The 15768-nt window shown below is 42.3% G+C and overlaps 1 protein-coding gene across 3 annotated transcripts; it reads right to left on the reverse strand.

The window, feature by feature from the left end:
- Positions 1–1051: 1051 nt before the first annotated feature.
- ell2 (elongation factor for RNA polymerase II 2) lies at positions 1052–13902 on the reverse strand (the record flags this gene model as incomplete). Of its 3 annotated transcripts, none has more annotated exons than XM_079157125.1 (12): positions 1052–2851; positions 2989–3033; positions 3399–3570; positions 3954–4026; positions 5162–5852; positions 5944–6016; positions 6359–6483; positions 6891–7150; positions 9575–9738; positions 9855–9979; positions 10654–10701; positions 13729–13902. In XM_079157125.1, the coding sequence occupies 12 exons, from the start codon at positions 13900–13902 to the stop codon at positions 2735–2737; spliced, it is 2067 nt and encodes a 688-aa protein (XP_079013251.1). In that variant the 3' UTR covers positions 1052–2734. The 3 variants fall into 3 exon arrangements, with proteins under 3 accessions (XP_079013251.1, XP_079013250.1, XP_079013252.1); XM_079157124.1 differs by having other exon boundaries at positions 5162–5855; XM_079157126.1 differs by having other exon boundaries at positions 5162–5855; positions 10654–10683; positions 13729–13873.
- Between the last annotated feature and the right edge of the window lie 1866 nt (positions 13903–15768).

The raw sequence follows: 15768 nt of genomic DNA on the forward strand, positions 1-15768 counted from the left end.
TCTTTCAACACTGAATACATGAACTACTTGAGGGACACTACATTAACTGGCACTTCCTGATTTGGATAAATCACCTTAACTATGTCATAGATCGATATCAGGCGGTGCTTCTGATCTATACATTTCTTTGGTTTTTACATAACTATTTCAAATGAGTGAAAAGGTAACCACAAAGACCATACAACAAAAGACATTTTCCAGGTAAAACGAAATTGATTTTTATTGAAATGTCTTGTACATTTTCAGCTAGGCAGGATCAGATTTCACCCAAAATTCACTTGATTTTTAGGTGGTTTCCTCATACCTAAACGCTGCTGGGGCGTTTTCAACTTCGTGGCTTCCTCATTAAGACTCTCGATCAAACCTCTTCCCTCCCACCACAATGAGTCAAATAAATCATGTTCATCAGACCCAATTTCAGTAAATTTGCCATTGATAAAGACAGAAGTGTTTGGAAGGCTGAGAAGAGGAGACACACTTGATGGCTAACACTTTAAGGCTGCATGTACAGCCCCAGCCTCCATCATTCATTTAGCAGGAGCTGCCTGTGTTGACTGCTAATTCTGGGAGATGACCTTTGCAAGAGGGGGAAAAAATAAACCAAAACACTGACCCTGTAGCCCTCAGCCAACGTGTAACTCAAGTAGAGCCTGAACTCTGGTGGACATTTCTTTACTTGCAGTTGTGACACATCAAAGATACAAGTGCTGCTGTTCTGTCCAAAATAAGTTGAGACAAGTTAAGCCCGGTCTGGAACTATGTTACATTCTGTCTGCTGTAGAGACCGACTGTGTGACGGCGCGCCACATAGATCCACATTTACTTAAATCTGTTTCTGTGGAGTTTTCAATACGGGACACAGACTCCTACATGTCCACACTATCTGAATATATAAATCTGAGCAGACTGCTGAGTCAACACTTTTCAGTTGATCTTTGTGGGGGGTCACAGTGACTCAGTTCTTCCTCACATCCCAACATGTAATGATACACATATTCCAGTATTAATGTCTCCTAAAATTAAGCCCCAATCAGAAATGTTACTCCATGGATGCAGTACCAGAAAAATATTTAATTTTTGGCAAACATTCTAACACAGGTTTGTAAACAATTTTCCCTTGTTGAAATAAAGACTTTTCATAGAAGCCATTCATCCATCCATTGAACTAAATCCATCTCAAATGTTGAAAAAAAAACAAAACTTTTCACTGCTCTGCAGAACTCAAACTGAGAATCAAATACATTTTAAATGGTGATACAGATTTGTCCTCTGGTGGATGACACGTTTGCTTCTTTCTAACAGAAACTGTTTGCCGCTGGATAAAGCTGAAGAGGAGGGCGCAGTCCTTCATCAGGAGGTTTAGAGATGAACCATTCTGAAAGATGAAGATCTTTTGTACCTCTTCAATTAAGATCAGGTACTGTTACTCCAGCCAGGTTGATCCTGAGTGCTCTGGCTGGTCAAACACTATAGCAGCTGTTTTTTTGTTGTTTTTCCATGTTTCTCACTTTTTCTCCACATTTCTGTTTTTCTTTTTCGTACACCTGTCACTCCACATAATGCACAACCGTACAAATACACACACACACAAACTATTTGTAACACTCCTTTCAGACTTTACATCCCTTCCTTCATTCAGCTCTCCGACATGCGCACACACAAACACAAACACACACACACACACACACACACACATCCTGTTTCCAGGCAGTTATAGTTCCTTTGTGTAGCCTGTGGACCCTAAGGGTCGGCCCAACTTGACGTTTCTGGGTGTAAACACCTTAAGGCACCCATAATGCACCATGAAAACTAAACACTGGTGGTGCCAGGAATCCTGCCCCCTACTGACGGGGGGTCTCATACTCCTTTGAGTTACCCCACCCTCACCAACCCATGTGGCCAATACAACTAAATTTACAATTCATGCACACATACTGTTGCTTCTCAAAATCGGCTCAATTGATTTCTCCTGCCCGTCTCATTTCCTTCCCCTTCAGCCTTAAACTCAACGACAGTACTGTGTTGAAGCAAGGTAATCCAGTACAGTTTTTTAGGAAAAGAGAGGAAATGAGGCAGGCGAGACACCTTTGCCAAATGAGATGACATAATGGATCTTGCGTGCAAAATGGCTTCACAAAGTCAAAACACATAAGGCCCGCGGTAATTTTTTTTGCATTGTTTTCAACAAAAGTTAAACAATATATCATCTGCGGACTCTTCTTTGCACTACGAGTCCCAAAATAAATAGATCTCCCTCTTTCTTTTTTTTACTTAAATACAAGTTAATATTTTCTCTGATGCTCAAAAATACTTTTTTTGTTCTTTTTTTTTTTAGCCTGAAGATAAAGTCCTTCAAAGATTAGAAGAGTTGACGTTTTTCCCACAAACCCCTTCACACATGCAGGCTGCATCTTCCACCGGTCCAGTGGTGTTCCAAAGGAGCTCATTTAGAAGAAACTTAAAGAAAGCAAAAGATGGGGGGTAAAAGTCAAAGTGAGATTTTTTTAAAGATTGCAGGCAACAATGAAGCCAGTGGAATCAAAAGAGAGGAAGAGGAGCAAGGAATGAAAAAGGATGATGAGGAAAAAAAAAAAAAAAAAAAAAGGGGAAACGAGGTGGGGGCTGTTGTGGAGGCAGTAACTGAAGGGGTGTTAATAAATAACAGCCAGTTGGACACACCCTCCTGGTTTGACACTCCGTTCTCAATACTGATTAGTGAAGATGTGCTGCGCTCTCAGCACCAGGCCTGGGCTCTGCGCTGGTCAAAATCAGCTATTAGCCGCTTGATGTGGGCCAACTTGTTGTGCAGGTACTCGCAGCGCTGTTTCTCCTCGTGGTAGTTGGGGCTGTGCTGTAAAAAAAAAATAAACACGCACATAATATGACCCGACAAGAACCCCGGCTGTGTTTGACAGAAAAACACAAACGTAGTTAATAATAAGAAACAAAAAGCATCATCATGAGACAGAAGTCTGAAGAACTACTCACTTGTTTCATCTTTTTGTACTCTTTCAGGACTTCTTCTTGCACCTTCTGTAAAAATATAAATTATGACTTTTAATGCAGATCCACATCACTAATGAATATAAAAAAGAAATCTGAAAATGCATTCAGTATCTTTGTAACAGGAAAAAGTGTTGAAACTTTGTACTAGCGGTTGGCAGCGTAGTGTATCCCGAGTACGTACGGAGGCGTTTATACTCTATGCGCTGCATTAATCCCCAAATTGTCAGAGGGCGTAGAAACAAAATTAACTGTCAAGAATCAAAAAGACGACGAGTGTAACCCTGAGATAAGCCCATCGACTGTAGATAAGGCTGTAATAACGTAATTTTTTAGTGCGTGCTGGCATGTGGAAAATGGCAACACCAGCATTAGTACAGCGTATTCATGCTGACCTGGTATTCTTTGGTGCCGGGTGCCAGCTTCCGACACTTGGCATCCAGCTCGGTGAAGCGGCGGGTGATGTTCTCCACGCGGGCGTGTAGCTGGCGATACTCATCGTACTCCGCATTAAAGTCGTCCTTGTAACTTTGCCGCTGGTCAATGGACATCATAGGCATGTACTTCCTGTAAACACAGGAAAGGACATTTAACTGAATGATTCTTTTGAAAGTCGTGGAACACTTACAAATTATCAGTTCAGAATTTTTTTTGGCAAACTTTCTTTGTTTTAACATACACCCTGCTAAAGGTTGTGATCTTTAAAGAAAGGTGAGAATCTTGTTTAACAACTTTTGAGCTTCTCTATTTGTGCAATGGATCTCTGCGGTCGTTACCAGTTACACGGGAAGTGAGAAAACAGCTGATGGACAATGCCAGAGTGCACAAATGCATTTCACTTCTCAGTGTCCTCTTTAGTCGAATGTTTCAAATTGTGAAAGAGACCTGAAAGGTGAAGAGGGTCACGCTGTGGGACAATGGGAACTTCACAGCATATCGAGGTTACTCACACTACATAGTCGGGCGTCTCCGTTGTGGGGGAGAATTCAGTGGATTGGACTGGTTTCTCTTTATCTGAAGGGCCTGAGGAGGAAGAGGAAAGTGTAAGAATGTAAACACTGCATTGATAATGAGGGCTGAGTGCTTGGTCGGTCGATATGCTCTCGTCCTACCAAATTGTCATTTGTCGGACAACCAATTACTTTCATAAGCAAAACAAAGAGCTTATTAATACATCATTTCTGGGACGTGTGTGAGAGTTCATGGCCTTAATGAAGGGTTACTTGTTTTGCTGCTATTCAGCAATAAAGAATGTCATTTTAACAATTATTTAACCTAGACGTCTCTTTACTGGTGTGATGGGTCGAAGGATATCAAAAATAAACCTGTGCATGAATTCTTTTTAGGCTGTTAAGGGTGAACATATCAGAAGTGTCATATTCAATACGTTTTCTCTGATAAATAGTTGTGTTTATAATATAACTGAAACCCATCGCTACCGCTCGTTCCGTAGTGGACGCCTTTGAGTCTGTTATCATTTAGGCCTAAGTAAAAAATTATTAAATATGTACAATATGTATTGTAAACAGCTTTTTATGTTTATTTATAATTAATTTAGGGTAAAGGATAGAATGCACAGATCAACACCTCAGTGTGTTCAGACAACATCCAGTGCACCAGTGTAATCAAAGATCTAACTATGTGGTTGGCTGGGATAGAACAGACATAAACGGAGATAAACATTTGTAACATGGTGAGCGACAATCCAAAGTCTGAAAGATCATTTGGCTGGAAACTTGGACAGAGAAGGCATGTTCGTCACAAGACATAGCAATGCTGCTGGTGCAGAGCACCGGAGCAAACAGTACCGACTATACCGAAAGAATGTGGTCTGAGTGAAACCCCTAGACAAGCCCTTTTCAATCACATATACTCAATGTCATTCAGTGTTAATATAGATCAAATTAAACTATGATTATTACACCTTAAAGAGATGTCCCCTACACCAAATGAACACACACCGATTACCTAATTGACAAAGTAAACCCTGTAATAAGTGAAATGAAAGAACAAAATGCTGAGAGCATGGAAAACAAATACACACATTTAAATATTTAAAAATGTGATGTGCAAGTTGGAAAACGTTCGACAGTAATTGTAACGTACGGTCATTTAAGTGATGCGGATAGTTAATAACTTCATGAAGACAGGAACACACCTTGATCTTTGTGAGGGTTTTTGTTGATAACTTCTCGGTTCTCTTCTTCTGCACTGCGCTTCTTTTTGGCTCTGCGAGTGTCTTCGGCCGGCTCTGCTACACTGGGCGGACTTATGCTACTTTTTTCAGTCCGTTTCCCTTTGTCCCTCTCTCGATCCTTATCTTTGTGCTTCTTGGTTTTCTTTTTGAACTTCTTGTTGGTACTGCTGGACAAGGGAGGGCTGGTGATGACAGTGGAGGTAACTGTGAGGGAGGTGCGAGGGGGAGGAGGAGGAGGAGGAGGGCTAAGGGAGGCGATGGATCTGGGGACGGGGACAGGGTGCCGATAGTGGTCCTGCAGGGTCCTATCGGAGGAGAACGGGCTGGGTGAAGGGTCTCTGCAGGAGGAGCTCTGGTCGATCGGCAGGTCCTGGGTGCCGCAGCCCTCCGGGGTGCTGGGTGAGTTGGAGTTTGAGGCTGGGCTGGGCTGCTGGTGGGAGGGTGCTGGTGGATGGGACGGGACCGGGAGATGGGTGGGAGGGCCAGAGTTGACGTTGGCGGGTAGAGACGAGCGTTTAGAGCTGGGGCTGCCCTCGTCCTCGGGGCGGTCGGAGGAGGAGGAGGTGGAGGTGGCTGGCCCACGGTTGCTGAGGTGGGAGATGCGGGCTTTCTTGGGTGCCAAAGGATCAATAAAGTCAAAGTCTGCCTGGCGCTTCTGGAAGAGAACACACAGGATTTATCTGAAAAACTGCATACTTCACTGTGGGGTTGTGTGTGTTGATGGTGTGTATTTGCTCAGATACCTGGGGGGATGTGGGGACGCTGTCTTTGGGAGAACTGCTTGAGGAGAGGGTCTCCGTAGGAAGACCTAGTTTGCTGTTAAAGAAAGGACATAGTGTCGTCAGAGGGGAGCACGGTGTATTGATGTAAACAATACACAATTTAAAATTATTAAGACCTACTTGTGTGCCACATGCTCTATTGTTAGACTTAGAAATGCTGAACTATTTCTTTAACATAATCTGAAGGATTGAAAGGTGCCCGTTACTGTGGATCCTACGATTTGTTTCACTAACGTTAGTTATATATTTTGACCTCACATTAACAGCCACCTTCAGCCTTTATGAACTCCATACAACCTAAACGCTTTGTTTGTTCAACTGAGTATGGATTGAAGCTCAGAAGGAAAATAAAATGCTCAACGGGCCATTTATGTACCGAGCCAGGATCCGGTCGACCTGTGACTTGTCATCTTCAGAGTAGCCGGGCCAGTCTCGCTGAATGTCACGATAAACAAAGTCCTTCAGTGAGTACGTGTTGTCTTTCGGGTTAAGGTTCGCCACCTGTTTAGTACACAGAGACACACAGTTAAAGTTAAACTGACGGTATGAGAAGTATACATGTTCTGAAACTTCACATTTCCTGCGCTGCCTAACATCTGTGCATGCAAATAACGTTAAAGTATTAAGGGGCTTGTTTTATCCTCCAAGTGAATGAATGAATGAATTTCCTCAGACAGATTTGTGTATCTCGATCTCATTTTTACGGCGGGAGATCTCTGGGGTCAAACTAGACACTTTAAGAACATGAGGAATACCTAAAAATCAGCTGTCTAAATACAAAAGTTAGCACTTCTGGATTTTTCTGTCTAATGGAGGATGTGTAAATACTAATAACTGGGTCACTTCTATTTTAAGTGGCAGTCTAAATATTGACACGGCATATTTTAGCATAAAATGCAACACTTTACCTGTTGCAGGGTGGTCCCCAATGAGGTGCGGTCCTTCTGGTTGATACCGTCCCGCTGCAAACGGGCCAGCACTTCCAGCTTCTTGTAGGGCCGGAGCGCCAGCAGGTGGATGATGCGGTCCCTGAACGGCCGCTGGGAGACGGGGTTATTGGAAAGGCACTTGCGAATAGTGTTGGCTGGATTGATGGGTGTGGAGCGCTTGCGCTCTGGGACCACGTCCTGACCCGATAGCGCCGGCTTGCGGATATGGACTTGCTTTCCTAGAGACGGAAAGTAGAGACAACGTTAAAAGCCTCTTTTTCCTCACAGGGAACTTCATCATCCATGATAACAAAGATAGGAGCTGAAGTGTGTGGTGTTTGATTCCACTCATCAACTCTTAAAGTAGAGCCATTCTGCCATTAGTTCCAGATGGCCACACACACACGGCATACTTGAAGCCAATGAAATAGGACCGTTTCCCCAAAAAGCAAAGGAATGAGACACACCAGGAATATTTGATAGCCTGAGACTTTAAAAAAACGTCCGAATCAAACCCAAGTTCACAGCTAATCTACTACGAAATATTAGGAGAGGCCTGTTATGGCTGCATGCTCAAGGACCTCTCGTGTTTGCGGTTACTCACACTTTCTCAAAACACCTTTTATTGCTGGTTTTATACTGAAATGGATTGCCTGCTGACACCTTACTCACTACTCTTAACCAGCATATGCGTTTTAAAATGTAAACGTAGTATTGTGGATGCAGCCTTAGAGCAATGCTGGAGGTGTAAGCTTGTTGTCTAATGACAGGTGAAAAGCTTATGTAACAAAGTTTCCTCCTTCCGAAATAATCAGTCTGTACACAGAACAAGAGTAGTAGCACATAGAACATTAAATGCTACTGATTTCAGGACGACAGGGGTTGTGTAGCTCTCATTACAAGATACTGGTTAAGAATAAGATAAAAAAAAGACAAGTTACAGACTGTTGCGTGACATTAACAGCCTGTGAAAGTAAGAAGCCCCCTTTGCATTAGTAAATAGGGTGCTCGCTGCAAACCAGCTGCTACAAGCTCCTGTCCCACCCCTTTTGTCTGCTGCTCCTCTCGTTTCCCAGTTTCTATCTGGGCCAGTTATATGCAAATGTTCCCATGGGCCCCAGAAAAACAGGCCTGAGGAGGTTTTATGTCATGTACAAAATGTGAGGACCGAGACTTTGACAAAGGCTTAAATCCTACAAACTAGTTTAGACTATTCAAGCTGAAAAAAATGTCTTTTTTTAAAGACACTTGTTTGATTAGTTCATCCCACCAATCAAGCAAATATATAAATATAAATGGCAACAGAGCAGTTAGATGGGAGTATCTAGAAGTAGGACCGTTCATAGATGGGAAATAAAACTTAAACAGAATGCTTTATCAACATATTTACCAATCATAATAATTATGTTAAGAATATCACATAGAATATTTAGGTCATTATTAAAGAAGGGTAGATGAGACATCTGTCACCCATATCCAAAGTAGAGGATCTGTAATGCATTTCTTCTACTTCAGTTCATATCCAAATAACCTTACATTTCTTACACATTTTACTTGCATTTTCTCCCTCATAAGTTTGTTTTTTAACATTTCTTAAGAACTGAAACATACGACCTGAGGAGCAGCAACTTTTTGTTGGATAGGAAATTCTTTTTTTCATTCACATAATCATTTTGCCTAAAAACCTCTTTTCCACGGTGCTAAACTGCTTAATAGACATTTTAAAAGGATAAAGATAAAACAAATTAAAGAACTTAGCAAAATCATTGGAGCTGATGTTTTCACACAAGCCAGATCGGTGAAACAAAGTGGTACATATTATGGTTAAAAACACCTTTTTAGATCTGGATAAGTACTGACAGTGCATCCATTTGTATTTGTGCTCTATAATTCCAATCTGTTTAGTAACCTATTAACTTGTTATATAATATTGTATCCCTAGTGGTGGTTGACATAAAAATGAAATATTTTGCGTCCAGTGTTGCTTCTGTGGTTTGGTAGACCTTTGATTAACAGCCCATAATCACATGATAAGAGGCTGAGGGAGGCTAGTCTTCCTTTGTGGTTTCCATTACTGACATGCACCGTTTTTATTCATCACATTATCATCGTGCTGAAAATAAGACGGGGAAGGAAACGAGAGATTACATCAGCAGGTTGTTTGGTTGCAGATCCCTAACCCTACCTGCTCAGAGTTGGATAAGACAAAGGGATGAGGCTGGAGAGAGAGTGACGAGCCAAATTAGATTACAAAAGATTACTTTTTCTCTTCAGCTTGTGTGACTGAAATCCCGGGACTGTGGGCAGGAAAGTTCTGCTCATCAAGTGTACGGGAAACATGAAAAGTTCTGCTTGGTCGCATGTGATAGGTGCTGAACACAAGCAGCACCTGTATTGTGACACTTTTAGTAGAATTTTGGCAGGCCGTGTGTCAATAAAACAGAAATAGCTTCGACAGCAACCTTTGGCCCTTATCGGTCAGACTGCTAATCTGAAGAAGACTGAGGCGGCAAAATGGCTGAGTCAGCTGTAGTAATGAGTTTGAATAGGGTCAGGCCATCAGCTTTCAGTCCCTCAAAAAAGGGCCCAAGTTTGAAAAGAGAGGAAAGGTGTCAATAGGACGTAAAGCTACGCTGGTGTGAGAATGTAGTGAGGGGCCTTACCTCTGTACCGGCCCCCAGGCTTTATGACTTTAGTCCCACGTTCGCGCGTGTCCTCTGCGGCCTGGGTCATGCGCTCCCGGGTCACCTGGTAGGAGTCATTGGTGGCACACACCGTGACCTTGTCCTGTACCGTGCCCAACAATGCCAGGTGTGAGGCCCCTGAGCTGGAGACAAAGAGGGACAGTATGAGAGGATGTGTGCGAGGCAGAAAGGGATTACCTTCTAGCAATGTGTAGTAAGACAGTAACCGTTGATTCAGCTGGTCAGTGATCACCATTACCTCGACACATACTGCTGGATGCAGTCAAAGCTTCCCTGAGGGTTGTCCTTGCCCACGTTAGACAGGTAAAAATCAAAATTGTGGAAGGTGTCTGAGGAGGAATCTGTCCTGGGAAATTTAATGCGCTGTAAGAATTCACACACAAAAAAAAAAAGGGGAGAAGAACAAGTTATAGTATCTATTCACATCTGAGATCATTAATTGAGGTGAGATGGAAAAACAAATACACGTTAATTTATCACTATGAAACTGCCATATGCCAAACCACCATCACATTTTGTACAGCGGCAGGGTCTACATCTGAGCTGTGGGGTTGTATGTTTGAACAAGGGAGCTAGCATGAAAGGTCTCTTGAGGTCTCAGCAGCTAAGGGGAGGTCATGTGCATCGTGGACTAACAAGCAACGCAAAACAGTGTACCAGTAGGTCATTCAGAAGGGCCTGAAACCCGAATGAAATACTGTGTACAGTACTGCTACTGCTAGTACTCCTACTAATAATAATACTAATAATGTGCAATACTGGTGACATAGATAAGTGTCAACTGAGTGGTAGTTGAGTAGATGAGTCAGAAAGACACTTGCGTGTGGCCGTCTCAACGAATACAACTCATGAAAGCGAAAACGGTAAATAAAGGAATTGATTCATTACTGTATAAATAACTTATATTATGGATGCCAAATTAAACTTCCCTCTTACAACCTGAAACAGATGTACGGTTCTATTTATTGCACATCGGGTATTCACAATACGATCACTCATGTGACCCTTGTCTTAAGGGGGAGGGGGGGGGTACTTACCCCTTGGAGTCCCTTGAATTGTATTGTTGGCTGCAAAGAAGGTACATTCTGAAAGTGAAGAGAAACAACAGTTTAAGCCCCATGAACACTTTGGAAATATAAAGGATTATTGGGAAACAACAAATAGAGTCTTCAGAGTCTAGAACCTGCAGAGCATGCCCCACCATTCGACTGATACTCCAAAAACAGGAGAGCCTGGGGGTGCTGTCACGCCAAGCATACTTTAAACCACTGACGATATATCTTCTATTAGAAGTTGCACTTAAACATAGCGTTAAGACTACAGCCGACAGCAAATAACTGACGTGCGACTGAATCCGTGAGCAGTATGGTGCTATGGCAATAAGAAGAATTGATGGTATGTTTGATGCAGGGCTGCAAACGGTTATTTGTATCACTGATATTAACACTTCAGACCATTTTATCAAGTGATGGATTATTTTGGGTCAGTAAATTGTCAGAAAATAGTAAAAAAAAAAAAAATTATAAAAACAAATCACAATTCTCCAAACCCAGGTGACATCAGTTGCTTGTTTTGTCTTAAACCTAAATATTTCAGTTTACAATCACATGAAAAACCAAAACAACAAATCCTCACATTGAGAGGCATAAGTTAGGAAATGTTAGATGTGTTTGCGTAAAAAAAAAAAAAAGACAAATGAAATGATTACAATTCAATTAGCAACAATAATTGCTGGCACTAGTGGCCTGGCAGCAGAAACAATGGGTAACTGTCAGCCAACATTAGGGCTCGGTCTCTACAGAGAAACCATGCAAGTCAACTTTACCTCCATTCTTCTTTTTAAGTGGTTAAGAGGTAGGTGGTAAGTAAAAAATGTCACGTTTTATCTGAACACAAGCAGTGGAACTCAGACAACACTCAAATACAGCAAATATTTTTGAAGAAGATATTTTTGAAATGTCTTTGCTTTGTGGAGGTTTGCAGGTTTGCGTCGGGGGCTGCTTGAAATGGAGTTGATGGCCACAAATATGTCGTGGCTGCTCTGATGCTGTGTAGGTCAGGATGGAAAAGCACAGGATGTGTTCTTCACGAAGCTGAGATCATAGACTTCCAAAAAAGTTGCATCAATTTATGTCAGAGGAATTTGCCTTTTATTATTATTAACAGCTTCTCTGCATTCTTGGAAAGTAGAATTATACTCGCCAACTCATACTAGACACGAGAAGCAGATAATCTCGGATTTAATGTGGGTTTTTTTCAGACTGAAAGAACCATGTCATGGTTAAAGCTACGGTACTCCAAGCCACTGACTGACTCCCTCCCCCCACTGTCCATACACACTCACACACACCAACACCAACCAGTCCTCACACGCACAGTTCTGATCACATTTCACATCACCACAGAAAGACAAAGATAGCCAGCTTCCATAGTTCGATGACTGGTTGAGCTACAACACACATTACTGAGAGGGAGAGAGAGAGAGAGAAACAAAAAGCAGGCAGTTTTTGGCTGCTCAGTCAGCAAGAGATGGCAGGCTGCCGTTCAATGCAGCGCACAGACCAACATTACCACATCCAATAAGGTTGTAGCATGGACCGTCACAAAAGAATTCCTTCGACTTACCAATGATTCGTTTTCCCAGTTTGTCACAAACTAACTTAATCATTTAAAATTGTGATCCATACGTCAATTCGTTATATGGGGCTCACAGTGAGCAAAGGTTTCATATACTGGAGTGCGTGTAGTGTGCGGCATACATACAGACACACACCATGTGCCATAAAAAGCCGTCACAGAGACCTCTGAACAGTACAGCCCCATACAGTGCATCAGCCCCGAGCAGAGACCTAGGCCCAGTCCGTACGTTATGCAATGCCGTTGTTGTTGGCAGACTTGAGGTCAGGTAACTTTGCTTCAGGCCTCTGCAACCCAAGACTGCAGAGGTCCAAATTAGTTTACCTTTGTAGCACCTCAACAAGATTATGCCATTTGCACAGTTCAAGATTAACAAATCATATTTAATCTACACAGGTATGCAGTGAGCTATTAGCGCACACAGTTTCCAAAAGCCTCATAATCACTGGTGGTGTCAAGCTCAGTGGGGAAATGCAGTACACTTGATGAGGCAGTATGTTGAGACCTAGAAAGTACATGAATACATTGTATTTTTAACAAAATTACATGACAAAGGTACCATATAACGTTTGTAAATGCTGGTCAACTCCTCTCATGCAGCTTGAAGTATCTGAGGGTATGCAAAAACGATTTAAAAACAACCTGACAAATGAGCTCAAATTAAATATTTGTACTGTGTAAACCTTTGAGGCACGTACTCAAAACGTACACATCCTGTAGCTACAGTGTGGTAGCTCGTTTTACACTGAAGTTAATTTGCTGTTAAAAGGATGGCTTCATACCATTGCCAGGATGTGATGTGACGTTTTGCAACTAGCTAAAACTTCTAGCCATATGGTGAGCTGACCAGTCATCGACGTGCGTGCGCCACTAACTAGCTAGTTATCAAGTCAAAGTTAAATTAGCCTAAACTTATTCGTAGTTGTCCACCACCCTCTGCCATATAACGCTTCAACCTCGTCGAATAAAAGTCCCATGTTAGTTATCTAAGCTTTCACGTTTAACTCTGTTTAATTAAACTTGTCTGGTGACGAGTGCATTCGTCGTAATGACATTACCATTACCACATTCCTAATTAGGTGAAAGTAACGTTAGTTTGTAAAGAAAAATATGGACTTTGCTGGCCAGCACAGCACAGCTCAGGATAGGGGATTCATACTAAAGTAGCTCGAGCTAACGCTGGCTACTTAAGAGTGTAACTTTACCAACAGGTTTTCTAAATTAAATAACAATTGTCAATTCGTACAATGTGGCCAGTGCACACGGCCAAGGTCTCGTGTGCTTTATTCAGTTGGTCAATATAACGACACAAGACTAATACAGTCAAAAAAACAAGCAAAAAGTCGCCCTGTCAACAGCTTAGCTAACTTTGTAGCTTTAGCTGTGCGTGGCAGTTGGGCTTCCCAGCTGAGACGAGCTGTGTCAGCCCGAGAGTCCTAGCTAATTTAACTGAAATAAACGGCTGTTTCACTCACCATACAATTTTGGTGGCTCTCTATGGCTCTCAGCGCCGTCTCGGTCAATTTGACGTGTAATACGGTGACTCTATCTGTGCTCTGTTGGCCACAATTCAATCCATAGCTCCCATCCTCGGAGAGCGCCGCCATCTTTACCAGCCCTCCACCATCGTCCCTTTGAGGCTGGAGCATTTAGCGGCCCAGGCTCCCTGTGCTCACCACTCTGGCCCGGGGAGGGACTACAGCCTACAGGGCTGACAGTGTTGGATTAGTCGTGACTTGCTGCTAGCTTGTTAGTTTTTCACTTTCCAACCACAGTGAACTTACAGTGAGCTCGTGGCATGTATACTTGTGCTTTACACTGTGGTGGAAAGTTATTAATAACATGTATTCAAGTATCCTACTGCACTTGCGTAGACTACAATTTAAAGGGCAACATTACTTGTGCTTTACTTTAGTGTTTCTAGTGTAGGTTACTTTATACTTTTACATGTGCAAGAGAATTTCTACTCTGCATTATTGCTACTTTTACTTTTTTGTTAAAGTAAAAGTTGTTGGTACTTATTTCACCGCTTGCTTTAGAAGTTATTGTGCATAAGAAGTGTACCAGGATTTATTTGTAGGCCTACAAATGTTATTTTCTATCCATTTTCAAAACCAAGACAGCCTGTAGTCCTATTTGATCTTTTAAAGCCTTACTAACAGAAACATTCCAGTATCTAGTTTCCCTTCTTTCTGTAAGCCTGAAGCCTTTCTCTGTAGTTACCTCTTGGTGAAACTGCCTCTGCCTGCTGTGTTTTTGCTGACATGTCATAACTAATTCTAGCCTACTGAATCTGTCAACGGTAGATACACTATACTTCAGTGGGAACAAAACTTTAATCAAATACGGTACTTTGCCTATATGTCGCCCTATAATCATCTTTCATGTGGTTCCCTTTAATGATATGGGATGTAATGTGACATCAGCACAATGGGCACAAGTGTGTCCCCCTGTGAGCTGCACCTCCACTATCTCTCTAGTGTCAGTCCCCTTGACCCGGTGATTAGGGCAGCATGTTTTGGTGTGGAGTAGCCTCGGGCAGGGTGGGGTAAGGCCTGTGTGAATCCAGCAGATTACCATAGCTCTACACCCCACCCATCCCCCTGGCGAGTCACATATAAACACACACACACACACACATTTCAGACTTCTTGCACATTAGCTCATCAACAAATTAGTTCTTAGAATTTCTCAAACTAAACTGCCCGACAAAGATAAGCAGCCCATTGACATATGTATACATGTGTGGAATGTAACAGTTGAAGCAAAATTCAATGCCATGATCATTAATGTCATTGATAGTACCCTTTATCAACACGAGTTAGAAACAACCCTGACTGGGTGGAAAACTTTGCCAACCTTCTTCTTCTTGGTTTGAATACATACATTTTAAATACTAACCTGGGTTAATTCCAGAGGTGCTCTGGTTTGTCTGACAGAATGCCTGCTGTGTAAATAACGCCTTTGGGGTGGTAGGACTCATTGGTTTTTAGAGCTTTTGTGTTTGTAGAGGCCCTGAAGGTGTCACCTGATGGAAACCCAAGAGTGCAGTGTAAAGAATCCTTCAAAATTACTCACGCTTTGTGAGAGGCTAAACGTTAAACACAGGGATTACTGAACTGGGAAGTCCTTAATTGTAACCAGTTTGCTATGAGGATTGACCTCTGACAAATCGCTTTCAAATGTGGAAACATTTATTATGGACTCCGCCTGTCGAATGATGCGTTGAGTGGCGTATGTGCGTCCGTGAGTGAGTGAGTTTCTGTCTACGGCTTAATTTGCATTCTGCTGCAGCAATTATGCAATATTGTGTGTTCCCATTCATGGCCGTACCTCTCCTGGTTGCGGTGACTCACACCTTCTCAAATCATCTTTCTGTGTCTTATACTGCTATTGACTGCGGTGTGTTTGGCTAACAGCTTATGGACTGTACTGTTTGTTTGGCTAACAGCTAATTGAACTGTTGACATTCAGAACCACTACACACTCTGCTGTGTACCTCTCAGCAGTTCATT

Source organism: Pholis gunnellus, assembly GCF_910591455.1.
Source record: "Pholis gunnellus genome assembly, chromosome: 3".
NCBI lineage: Eukaryota > Metazoa > Chordata > Actinopteri > Perciformes > Pholidae > Pholis > Pholis gunnellus.